The sequence below is a fragment of the Acanthisitta chloris genome, unplaced genomic scaffold (assembly GCF_000695815.1).
Source record: "Acanthisitta chloris isolate BGI_N310 unplaced genomic scaffold, ASM69581v1 scaffold2860, whole genome shotgun sequence".
Classification (NCBI taxonomy): domain Eukaryota; kingdom Metazoa; phylum Chordata; class Aves; order Passeriformes; family Acanthisittidae; genus Acanthisitta; species Acanthisitta chloris.
In genome coordinates, this window is record NW_008652019.1 from 13785 (window position 1) to 27474 (window position 13690).

The following is a 13690-nucleotide window of genomic DNA, read 5'->3' on the forward strand; positions in this document are numbered from 1 at the left end:
TGTTTCATTATTAAGCAGTGGAAGTGTTTGCACAACACATAATCTTGTGTAGTTGATGATCAGTGTGGATTTCACAAAGAACATCTCTTTTGCTAGCTCTGCACACATGATGTTTTGTGCTCCCATGGTTTTTTTGTTCGCTTTCAGGAACTGGCTGTTAACAAAGACATTCCCACAACTGTGGTTGTTCCATCTGACATTATTGACACAGATGAATGCATACAGAGTAAAAGAAAATTATCTGTTTTAAATTGAACTGAATTCAAATGAAGGAGCAGAAATCAACCATATGCTAAATTAACTCTGTCATTAGCATAATAAATGGATCATTGGCCTTTAAAGTAACATTAAACAAAATAGAACAGAACCTTAAGAACATGACTAGATTGAAAACTAATGTGTATCTCCTTGTACATCCTATGGGATATATTGAACCTCATTATTCTTACAGCACGTTTTGTACTCTGACTGTTCTTGATACAGTTATGACTTAGCCAAGCTGCATTTAGTTTTCTTGCTTGGTATTACTTTCCCAATTTTCCTCTTTTTTTGCTATTTATTTGTTGTTTGATTAATTGATATGGGGTAAAAGGATTGGCACTGTCTAGCTTTTTAAGAAGAGTTTGTAAGGCAAAAACAGTTTTCCATATTCTAGTTCATGTATTTATTAAAATATAGATTACTGCATATTTGTAGTATCTTGTTCAGCTACTGTAGATAAAGTACATGAATATATAAGGGATTGTTCTAACGAGACAAACTGCTTTTATTAAGACCAGTAATGAGATGGTTCTTCAATTTGAACAGAAGAGGTCTTTGAAAGTATGTGAGTTTCTAGATCTTTGCTGTATGTTATGTTGCTTTTTTACTTTGTCAAATCAACCGTAGGTGGTTTGGGTTGATGTTTTATGTCACTCTGTGGTGGCAATTTTTTTCTAATAAAAATTTGAAAGGAGGTTTTAAAGAAAGCCTAAGTTCTCTGTACAGAACAGTTGCAATAATTCCTATTTTGTGTCATCTTAGCAGATGTTGAAAGGGAAGAAGGAGAGTCATCTTCTGTCCATAGCGGAGCAACTCAACCAACATCATCATCTACGTATGAAGCTAACAACATACCAACTAGTAGTTATACTGGCATACAAATACCACCAGGTGCCCATGCACCAGCCAACACTCCAGCTGAAGTACCTCATAACACAGGTATGTCCAAATCACACCTAAAAAGTTCATGCCTTTATTGAGAGACAAATTCTAGCCCACTTTCCGTTTCAGATAAAATAAAATAACACAAGTATTCTGTGGCAGAAGTATCTTCATATGCTAACGTAAAAATGTCATTGGAAATACTTAATGTTTTTTAAAATGCGTAGTTCATATTTTGGAGCAATTTGCCAGAAGCAATTATATGTACTGAAAAAAGTGACTGTTCCTGCAGTCAGAATTTTTTGTCTTCTCTAGAATCAGCATAATGATGTTACGTTGCAACATCTATACTGTAAAACACTCTTCGAATCTTTCACTTGATAGAAATTGTATTACTTCATTTCATATTTAGCTTTCCCTGTGCAGTTATATTACTGTTCTTTTTGTGGGAATTGTAACAACACTATAGCAGGCATGCCTGATGCCTTTTCCCTTGTGCAAGTACTGTAGTGTGATTGACCTCAGACAACATTATTAATGGAAATTTTGTTTCTACTGCTACACATATTGGCTCCTGCATCCTTCTTGTTATTATGTGTCATTTTTGGGCCAACACCAAGTTCTTAAAAATCCAAAGTTCCTTCCCAGTTGCTGGATTAAAAAAAAAAATGTATTAAACGATTGGTGAATACTTTTTTACCTCATGTGACCTTTTTATAATAACCCTAAAATAGAATGATTAATTAATGTTTATTAAGACTGTAAAGTTAAAAGCTCTTGATTTCAATCCTGATGATTTATTGTTCAGATATGTTTTTATATTATTGGACATATGAGATGTTTTTGTCACACAATTTCTTTTCTTTTGCATTCTCATTTTAAAAATGCTTCACCCTATGAAAAGTTCAGGATGCTTCTTTTTTTCAGCTTTATCAAAGGGAAATCCTTGAGATAGTTGGGTTTTTTTGGGTCTGGGAGGGACAGTGTGTTGTTTTTCACCAGATCTGAAAATCATGGAGTATGTACCTTGTTGGAATACATGAATTCTTTGCATCAATCATTCCATGTAGCAATAGATAATTTAGAAAAGTGATTATACCATCTTCGTAGATATCAGATGTTCTAAAAATAACTTAATGCTAGTCTGGTATGTTCTGGACATATTACAAAACTACAGTTGTGGCTCAGTGCAAATGAGAGTGTCTAAAATGGGATCACAGATACAAGAATGCAGCACAGCATAAAGTGCTGTTTCTTCTTCTAGCACCACCATTTCCCTTTTAAATCTTTTTTATTCTCACCAATTGTTTTCAAAGGAATTAGGAAGGATATAATTTGCAAGTCTGAAATGACAGGCATGGGGCTTTAAAAATAATAGTAATAGCGACTCTCTCTGATACTAAAAGGCAGGATTTCAATTTAAAATTTAAAAGGTTACTTTCTTTAGCAGGTTTTCCTCAATACATTAGGGTAACCAGTGTCTCTTCAACTAGTATTTTTTAAAATTATTTTTATTTTATGTTTGAAATTAAATTTCTGAGAAATCCTGTACAGATAAAATGAATGACAACATCTTCATTCTTTTGTATTATTTTATAAAGAATTCATAGTCCGAAGTGAGAGTTCTGAAATTACTCATTTCAGAATTGTGAAGTTTATCGACTGTTTAATTTAAAAATCATTGTTTGTTGTACCATTTTGTTTGCTTACTTTTAAAGCCTGTAAATAAAAATAAACAAAGTTCATTTTTTGCATTGATTTGCAGGAGTGACAAGTAATACCATTCAACCCACTCCTCAGAACATTCCTCTAGTTGATCCTTCCCTTTACAGTGCTCAGTCTGCAGGTAAGCTGGTAGCATTGGTGTTGTTTGAACATGGACATGCTGTGTTCTGTGTGTCTCCCCTGCACTGAAGGATGAAGTTTGAGAAATGTCATCAATGTTACCTGAATGCTACGAATTCCAAAATTTTATAAAGAATGGACACCATCTAAGCATCGTGTTGCTAAGAGTTTGGTAGTTTCTGAAAGCTTCATTACAGTATATGATTAGTGTTGGCTATGTGTATATATATATAACACCAGTGTGCATTGTGTAAGGCTTTTTGTTATTTATGTTGTTGCTTCTCAGATGAGGTTCTGATATACTTAGCAAAGCCTGTATTCCTGATGGCCTTGCTAAATTACATTATGGGTAATTAATAGGTATTCCCTTTACTTAAAATTTATTCTGCAGGATCAGTATGTAAGTTATTTATTCACTTCATTAAATAATCACAACATTCCAGTGGTGTTTTTTTGTGCAGCATGGTTGTTATGTGTGCTTGTTGACTATAAATAGTACCTATATTAAATGAAATAATTTATAAGGTACTGCTAATGATTTCATTTTGATGTACCATTTAATCAGGGCTTTTATCTTCTAACATGCTGTCTTTCTTTGATGTTAAAATAACTGAAAACCCGTATCACATGTATTTTGTCTGCTTGTATATGCCATGCTTTCAAGTGTGCACATAAATGCTAACCTTAGGGAAACCATGGCCTGTGAAAGAGTAGTGACTGACAATAAAGCTGGAATCATCCTGGATTCTAACTTGAACTCTCAAGTTCAAGTTAGTACATTTGCTAACATTTAGAAAAGTTATTTAGTACATTTAGAAAGTACATTTAGAAAAGTTATTAACTATCTGCTAAGAATTGTTCTGTCCATGGAACAGAGACGATAAAAAACCAAATTACATCTGTTTGTAATAATCAGAGTTTTTGTTGCCAATATAACACGGATGTTGAGTGAGGAGGAGGTCTAGAAGTCCTGGTATGAAATCTGTTCACATTCTACCCTACAGTTTATCCTCATCAGGAAAAGCTGATAGTATATGTACTTGATATTTTAAGTTCTAGTACTGAACACAGTGAAATGTTGCCTGTTATGACTACAAAGTTTGGATAGGTATATTCTTGTATTTTATAACTTATAAATATTTAGTTGGATAGTTCAGTTTATTATATTTTCAAACAGTGTGTCTGCGTGAAAATTCCAGCTCTAATGAAAAAGCATCTTTGATTCAATAGAGCACTATAACAGGAATTCAGTGTTTAGCTTGTTTCTAGTCTGTTGTCATAAGAATGCTCAAGGGTATGTCCATCTTTATCTATTAGGAAGCCATTTTTGTAGAAGATGTCTTAAAAAAGAAAAAAATAGCAAAATTAACCTTTGATAGAGACATACTAACCTTTAGTATTCTCTTGAAGAGTAAAAGGCACATGCTGTAGTTTTTCTGGTATATTGTCGTAGTGTCTCATATGACAGTTAACTCATTTTATTGAAAACAATACCTCAGACCTGTAGCTGAATCATTTAAATGTGGTGACAGTTTTTGAATTTTGAGGGCTGTTGTGGGGGTTTCAGTAGCTCCTGAACTGAAACAGCTGAAGGCTTCACTTAAGCTCTACCATAGTAGCTGGTAGTTGGAAGGCAAGTTTTGTGTTGTTTGAGAGCAAAGCTCTTGGGTTTAACCAGCTTGTCATGATCTTCTAGAAAGTCATTCTAATAGGTTTTTTGATAACTACTCTGAAAATTTTAGTCATCATTGTTTCGTGGTTTGAATGTTTATTTCTTGTTGTCAAAAATGTCATAATTTTGTTTGAAACTTTAATTATTCATTAGGTTTGAGAAGTTTTATTATTCAGTATCTGAATAGTGCATTGCTCCCTCTAACCACTTACCTTTCATAACCTGGTTTAATAAACGGGAACTGAGTGTGTTTATGAGAATGCATGATAAGTGCTACCGTGTAATTAAGAGATTAAGACCCTTGCTGAGCACCCTGATAAATCTCTGAGTTGATCTAACCTGAGTATTTGCATGCCTGCATTCCTCCTCTGCACTTCTGTTGTGTCACCACAAGTTTGGGTCCTGTAACAGCTCAAAGTGTTACATTCTTATGTGGGAGTTTTGCAAAAGTGCCCCCAAAGAGGTGATACAGGTCATACAGATTCTCCATTCTGAAAGTTTAGGAAATAAGCTGTCAGTGATGCAGGAGTTTGAGAGTGCATAAAGGATTTGGAAGTCAGCAGAGATACAGTGACAGTTTTGTTTGCATGTGTAGAATTAAGAAGCTTGAGAGCAACAGAAAATGTTTGTTGTTGGCTGTCACCATCATGTTGTGTGTTCCTGATTGTTACCCAAGCATGCTTTCCTCAGCTATGCTTGTAACAGCAGGTACCATTCTGCTATTGATGCTGCTGAGGAGACCTTTTCATGCCAGCAGTACTCTGTTCCACAGTACCTTTGTTCTCTGACCCATAAGTAATTGAGAAATGCCTGTATCTCTCAATGGGTGTACTGAACTGTGGGACCCAGGAGCCCTCCCGAGTTCTGAGGTGCAATATATATATATTTGGGCTATATTCTTGCTGTGTATTGAGTTATGTATCATTCCTATGGGACTAAAGTTTCCTTTGGAAACGAGAGAGGGATCAGTGTTGCCCTCCAGTAGATCCACAGAGCTAGCCCAGTGTGAAGTACACTTGCTCCATGATTTAGACACGATGTCTGTGTCTATACTAATAAATTATACACGCCTGTAAATGTTTGGCACGGAGAACAGCTGGCACAGAACCGCTCATATCTATACTGTTAAACTTTTAAACCTTCTAAACAAGGTAGCTTGTGAAGACTGCTCGTATTGAATGGTCTTGTAGCCTGCTCTGACCACAAGTCATGCCCAGGAATTGTTTGGGAAGGTGCTAGTTTGCATGGGCCAAAACCATACTGGAATCTGTTCCAGCAATTTGACACTGTAGACAGTCAAGTTGGAGTGCTGAGACGCGTTCCTTGGCAGTGTTGAATGTGCTAGTATAGACATAGCCAAACAGGATATTCCACATATTCCTGCAAGACTCTCTCTGGTAGTAAGATCAAATGTATATTTTTAAAATAAATTATATATTTTCTTTCCTTCCCATAACATGGGAGAAGCAAGTTGATTAATGCTATGGTGGGAAAAAAGCTTTTGGTGGAGAGTAGAATATTTTATCAAAAGAAAATTAAGTTAAAGGAACAGTTGTCTTTGATTTTAGTCAGCATGAATCTTTCAGAAGTTGTCCTGTCCTGTGGGAACAGGTTTCAGAGTTTAACATTGACTTTTCAAAGTGTCAGAGCTTTGGCATTTAAGCATTGGTTCATGTGTCTGACAAGAGACAGAATGTAGAGCTACGCAGGAACTTTGTGTAATGTGCATATGTACTTCTCTGGTGTAGTTTTCTTAAAAATTTATTACCCCTAGATTTTGCTAACACTAAATGCATTCATAGTTGTGCTACAGAGTTTTTATAAGATCTTCTTACATTGCCATATGCTCCCTTCCATGAGTGGCGTAGTATAAGAGAAAACATTTGTCCATTCTAGTTGTGTGCATAATAATGTTTGATATTCTACGCACAAAGTAGAAATAATAATTTGCCATTTTATGAGTTTTCATGAGCTTAAAAAGGAATCCTCGAGTACTTATATTTCAACTATTTCAAGTGCTTTAATGGGAAAAAAGAGCATCTTGTTTCAAAAATCATTTTAGGTACCTTGCCATCACTGTTTTTATGCACCAGTTGGTGTGATTGAAATATTTTTAAATCAACTGCCTTATATTTGGGCATCATGAAAAGGAAGAACATCTAATGGATAGAAAAGGATACCAGGGAAAAGCAGATACATGACATAAAGTACATATTGCTTTCGTTCTAAAACTGCTTTTTTTTTTCCCAACATGATTTTCAGCAGCTCTAGTCAAATCATTTTCCCTTCTTGTTCCTCTTAAATGAAAAGAATCATGCCTGTTGTTACGGTTTCCATATACCTGTCTTGTTTGAGTAATATAACCACTGTGCTAATAATTCCAGATTAACACAGAAGCAGGTTTGTTTGAGGATGAATACTTTTCCCATCCCAGTGTTGTTGGGTTTTTTTAGAGCTCAGAATCACAGGATAGTTAAGGTTGTAAGGGACCTCTGGAGGTGATATGGTCCAACCCCTCTGCTCAAGGAAGAGTCCTGTAAAACCAGTCACTCAGGGCCATGTCCTTTGTGACCCGACCCATGTGCTCTCCCTGTGGTTTAATTTGCTGCACTGTAGGAAAGGTTTGAGAAAAAAATGTCACTGTTAATTCAAAAGCAGTTTTTGAATCTCTTCAAGGACAGAGACTCCACAACCTCTCTAGGCAACCTGTCCCAGAGCTTAGTTGCCCCCACAGTAAACACTGTTTCCTGGTGTTCAGACAGGATCCTCCTGTGTTTCAGTTTGTGCCCATCAGCCCTGGTCTCGTCACTGGGTACCACTGAGGAGAGCCTGGCTCTGTCCTCTATGCACTCTCCCTTCAGCTATTTATGCACATTAGTAAGATCTCCCTGAGCCTCCTCTTGCCTAGGCTGAACGGTCCCAGCTCTCTCAGCCACTTCTCATATGGAAGGTGCTCCATTCCCTTAATTATCCTTGTGGCCTTTTGTTGGACTTTTTCTGGGATGTCAGTCTCTCTCTTGCACTGAGGAGCCCAGAACTGGACACAGCACTCTAGATGTGGCCTCCCTAGGGCTGAAAGGAGCAAGATCACCTCCCTCCACCTGCTGGCAGTGCTCTTCCTAGTGCAGCACAGAATGCCATTGACTCACTTTGCTGCAATGGCAGATTGCTGGCTCGTGGACAAATTGGTATTCACCAGGATCCTCAGGTCTTTTTCTCCAGAACTGCTTAACCCTTAGAATATGTAAATTGAAGTTGGTTATTGGCTTTTGTGGTTATACCTTTGATGCAAGTATAGTTAAGTTTTGCATTATTTTGAAAACATAAGAACACAGCTGGTTTATTTCTATTTTGCTTGTCCATTGTGAGGTGCTGACATCAATAGGAGCTCAGGCTACTGAGGACATCAAAAGATTAACACCCTTACTGTGTAAGGTTTGGTTTGTAAATTTAAAATTGTTAACCTTTTTCCCTCGAGTTATGTCATAATAGCATCTGAGGTAGATTTCACAATAAATAAGGCTTTATGCCAGCAAAACATTAATAGAGGTCATACTGTAAAAATAAGATTAGATGGGTGAATTTAGGCTTGCTTCCAATAAATTAGTTGAATACTGGACTGCTGCCTTGGCCAGTTTTTAAAGAATGATTTTGTAGTTTCTTTTGGCATCACAGCATAAAGCCACTTTGAGGGAAACTTGGTCTTTTTAATTTCTTAAAGATGTTCAGTAATGTGGTCGCAGATTGACCCCAGCTGCTTTTAGTCTGTGACTTTATTTAGGTTACAAAATAGCCAGTGTGTGCCTGTGTTTATGCAGTCCTTCACGTGTGTTTACTCACATGTGTATGTATTTTAAGCAGTTTAATGTGGTTTCACTTACTCAGCAGTAAACTAATATACTAATATTGCTATAATAATGAGCCCACCAAGTTGTCATGTGCATCAATGGTTATATTTATTGAAAGAAAAATAAATAGACTTCTAGAGTATATTTTAAAAATTGATAAAATTAATCTTAAGAGCACTTACCTTTCTGCTTTTCATTGGGGTAGGGTTGTTTTGAAAACCAGCAGACCAGTCTAGTTTTTCATATTCCCAGGTTTTCCGTTTTATTTGTTCAAAAGCTGTTCTTAAATAATAAGATTGGGGGAAGGAAAAGCAGCTATAATAGCCATTTTTGATAAGAACTGAGATTCTTTAGTAAACATTCTCACAGTATTGCTAACAACAGTTCTATTTGGAAAGAAAGAGTCCAGCTAACTGCAATCATGCAATAAAATTGATTTAAGCATGTTCATGTTGTTGCTTATAAATAAAAAGTTTTACTTAGAGAGCTAATTCTCTGTTTAACCAATTTTTATATAAAATCTATGGTGCATTTAAAATGCATTTTTCTTAATCTGTGAAATCTGTTCATTGTATATAAAATGCTGTGTAGGAAATTATTAAATGTATGTATAATCTTTAGTATTTCATAAAATTATCTGTATCCATAAAAATCAGTCATTTACAAGTTAAGTTGTTCTGAAAGAATATGAGCAAAGATTATATGGGACTAGCCTTAAAATTCCCAGTGAATCTGTGGGTGGAAGGAAGTACAGTAACATAACTGTGCTTTATTTTATGCACACATCAGTGATGCTATTCACATATTAAATCTTCTGCTAGTTAGGGCGTAAGTTCCTACTACGCTTTCTAGAAGTCTGAATGCATGTGTTTGAGTGTTACAGAATTCCTGATGTTTTAACTTACACCATGAAAATATTCTGATTAAAAAGTAACAATTGGTTTATACTATATTATGAGAATATTTTTTTCTAGTATTCCCCAGTGTTACAAAAATGGGCACATTTCCTGTCATCAGACTTGTTTTCAGCCATCTTACATAAAATTTATTTGGAAAACCAGAACTATAAAATGTGTAAAAACATGCTGGTGAGAAATGCTTCTGCGTTTTGAAAAGCTGTTCCAGTTGAGAAGAAACAGTTTCTAGCTATGTATTATACCTGAAGAAGAGAGCAAAGTAATTCTACTGCAAACACAAAAAGCGCTGTCCTTGTTTCTTGCAGGTTGTAATATGATTACAGCTAACTTGATGTCGTTAAAAAGCTCTCCTTTGCTGCCTTAGATGAAGAGCTGATCTTTCTCAAAGGTATTGACTTACCTTTGAAAGGCACTGGGTCGTACAGATACCAGTGTTTAGAAAGGTCCTCTTATATTTTCAAATGCCAGCAGCAAAGAAGTTAAGCATTATAAGAATGGAAAGAAAAGAGAACAGAAGAAACACGGTAGCTTGGTCTTTGTGATGCTGCCACAAATATTAGCCTGGTTTTCGTAATGTTACCACAAATATAAGTAAAACACAAAAATCATATGAAAGGAAGCCTAAGTCAGATTTCCTTTATAGTAACTTTGTAATACTTCTGTCTTTGCAGGAGAAGTTCGCTTGACTCCAGAGGACTTTGCCAGAGCTCAAAAATATTGCAAATATGCTGGCAGTGCTTTGCAATATGAAGATGTGAGCACTGCTGTGCAGAATCTACAGAAGGCCCTCAAGTTACTGATTACAGGCAGAGAATGAAGCCTTTATCCAACAGATTCATGTCTTTTGCCTAAAGAACTAACAGCTTATTACTGTACCTGTTAGAGAAGTGGAGTTACACAGAAGTTCTCAATCCCATCACCCATGACAATGAAACCACTGTTTCAGTGTCAGATTAGCAATTAATGGTACAGTAGGAATCTCTGTTTTCATTTTACAGATAGTGGAGCTAGAAAGATGAGAATGCAGTGGCTTGATGTAAACAAAACACGGAAGAAAGTACTGTGAGCACCACTCAGAATTCATCTCGCAATGTTAGATTGTCAGAATGGGAAAAGGCTGACAGAAAAAGCTTGAGGATTAGTATGTTCTGTTGCAATTCTCACTCACAGTTATTTTAAAATATAATAGCTTTAAAATGGCAACTAAGATTAGTGCTTTTCTCCTGAAATAAGGGCATGTGAGAAGGCTGACAGATCCACGAGAAGTGCATTTTTCTATACATAAAATATTTCTTATTTGTATTTTCTGAGATATAAGTCAAAGTTGAGGGAGATTTGAGGACATTTGTATTTCATTTAACATGTGCTGGAAAAAACATCTCTTGATACTTCAGAGGGAGTCATTTTGATGGTGTCCCAGCCTAAGCCCCCACAGCTATACAGACTGCTACATGTATTCTTGGTTATTGGTTCTTGCTCCTTTTGTGTGAACACTACAATTTTGTATATGTATGGGTGGGTAATTAAGAGAAAATACTAATTTATCCACAATGATCCTGAAACTGGAGGCAGAGATTCTAAAAATCATGAACTTTTAGGGAGATTTACCTCTATAACTGTTCCATCTTCCAAGAAAGGCTTGTTCTTCAGCCATTAAAGCAGTATAGGTTTGTCTATGGTATTAGTGTCATAGAGCTTAATTCCAACTAATATTTTTCCTGTCTGCTTTGTTGTGGAGACTTTTTGGATTTGGGATTTAATTAAAATATCTTGGAAACTGAATTTTGAGTCTTTATGAGGTCTGCCCTTGCAATTATAGAGTTCTTGATTGTTAAAAATTCATCCATGCTGTTTAAAAGACAGAATAAACAGTTTTTAACTGGCATGACATAATAATTGAGTACACCATAAAGCATGTCTGATTTATGTAATAATTTTAATGACATTTTATCTAATCTTTCTTTCCAAGCTGCCAGATGAAATCCACCTTTTTATAGCTGCATTGTTTTGCAGTGGCTAAAATAAGTCTTATATTCAAAGCAAAAAGATGAGGAAAAGAAAGTCAAACATAAGCATGCATTAAAGTTTAGCTGGTTGTATCCTTTTAAAAGTGTCTTTGACAGCAGATTTGAAAGAGGTAATATGAAACTTGTAAATGTATGCTTAAGCACTTCAGTGGACTGAGATTTAATAGATAAAACGTATGGTATTTTTTGTGTTACTTTCTGATATGGGATAGCATGCTAATCTGCACAGTGACTTGGATTAGATTTTAATTGTTTGGGGAAATTTAGAATAAAACCATCTGAAACTTTTTTCCCAGTAATGCTGTACAGACCTGAGCAGTAAGTCTGTGTTTTGTACAGTGCTTCACGGAAGATGGGTCCCTTACTTCACTATCAAACTGAATTATTCTATGTGTATTACCCAATGTATGTTATTGTTGTTTTACACTGTAGCATTGCTATAAAATACGTGTAGCATTGCTATAAAAAAAAGATCAAAAGTTGTTTTCATTTGGGGATCATACAACTAATTTTTAATCCTAGCTTCAGTCCCCAGCACTTGTAGGAGGAAATTCAGTTTTCCTATTTACAAAATAATAGAACTTTTGGGCTTTTGTATTGCATGAAAAATAAGCAAACTATGATATAATACTGTATTAATTTGAGGGGTTTAAATTAAAATGGAGTTTTTTTGTGACTGAATGATGTGAAATGGAAGTACTTAACTAAGAAGATGGCAAATGAAAATTCAATTATTTCTTAAAGTGTATAAAATATTGTCTGTTGGCCATGATTATATTGAACCTCTTGGTTTCTCTAGGAAACCAGGGAATCAGTCATTGAGAAAGCAATAAGCAATGTAAAAGCCATAAGCAATTTTTTTGATTGATTATTTATAAATCTGTAGCCTTCTTCTGCCTAGAAGGAAATTAAAGTAAGTGTCCCTGAGGGGAATTGAGATGAAAATGCTAATACAAAAGTTTAAGAATTTCTTAGAGCAGCTATCAGGGCATTATTTCTGAAAATAAATTAGTGTTTAGAAGATTTAGTATGTAAATTACCATGTAAAACTAAGCATATTAAACATATCTTAATACCAACCTTCAGACCACAGACTTAGCATATTGAGTTTTATTGTGCACAAAATTATTTTTTCTAATCATTTGTTTTTTAATTGATAAGTTTTGTAACAGCATGTGAAACCATCTTTGAAACCCAGTCTTTAAGCTGCTAATGTTTTGTGTAACAGACTGAATATTTTATCATCCAAACTGATGCCTAAAGTAAATTATAGCAAAATGTTTGCATTCCATAAAGTGTAGCCTCTGGGACAGCTTTAAATACAGCACAAAAGTACCAACCAATGTTTCAGAACAGTTCAAAAAGTGTACATATTTGAAAATGTCAGGAGAATGTAGGTAGATTGCCTGTAATTATTCCAAATTGGAATTTGTGGTGGCATTGGAATTTATGGCCCCATTGTTGAATGCTGTGTGAGCTTTAAGTGTTGACTGATTCATTCTACAACCACTCTGAGTGATAAAGTGTCAGCCCATAGCTTCTATCAACTGATTCCCAACACTCACAACTACAGTATTAAATAAAGGAGAGTGCTGGTTTTGTTCCATGCTGCAGTCAACAACTCTCCTTTTCAGTATGATTGCCACCTGCATGCTTGTTGGCCATTCTCCTTTGGATTGTGAGTTCTCAATCTTCTCAGTCTTGCTTAAGCAAGGAGAAAAAGGCATTTTCTGTCAGATATTCCATGTTCAGTTTTGCTACTTATGTAAGCTGGAGTTTTAGTAAATCTGTTCAATGTTTGCTGTTTAAAAGACTTCTGGTATTACTTTATGTTTTTGCAGTTCTTAGCGTTTTCACTTCTCTCCAGGGAAAGTTCCATATTATACTTCAGGATTCCTACAAATGTCCTTGAAAAGTGTCATGAAATGTTGGAGATTTTTTCAAATGTGCATTAATTGGATTTGCTGATACTGCAGACAGTGTTCTCACATTGTTGAAGTAATTTCAGGTGGAAGTTTTCATTATGTCCTTTATAAGTGCAGTTTCAGAAGCACAGACTTAAGTATGATCACATTCCAGAATGGGAATTGTGGTCTTTGAGGGTATATACTACTGACTTATGAGGAGTTAACAACAGAGAAACTTACTGTCTGAAGTAGAATTGGGGGGTGAAGAAAATGTATATGCAGACACATGTCTGTGCATGTAGAATATAATGCATGTAAATTGAGTGGTGAG

The 13690-nt window shown here is 35.5% G+C and overlaps 1 protein-coding gene across 1 annotated transcript in view; it reads left to right on the forward strand.

Annotated features, from left to right (window-relative positions):
* Nucleotides 1–10495, forward strand: part of VTA1 (vesicle (multivesicular body) trafficking 1) — a gene marked incomplete at its 5' end in the record, with an annotated part of 23979 nt that extends 13484 nt beyond the window's left edge. Inside the window, 3 exons of the mRNA XM_009075348.1 lie at nt 1027–1200; nt 2909–2989; nt 10097–10495. Of these exons, the coding sequence (XP_009073596.1) occupies nt 1027–1200; nt 2909–2989; nt 10097–10242 (401 nt within the window). The remainder of the gene's footprint in view (nt 1–1026; nt 1201–2908; nt 2990–10096) is intronic.
* Between the last annotated feature and the right edge of the window lie 3195 nt (nt 10496–13690).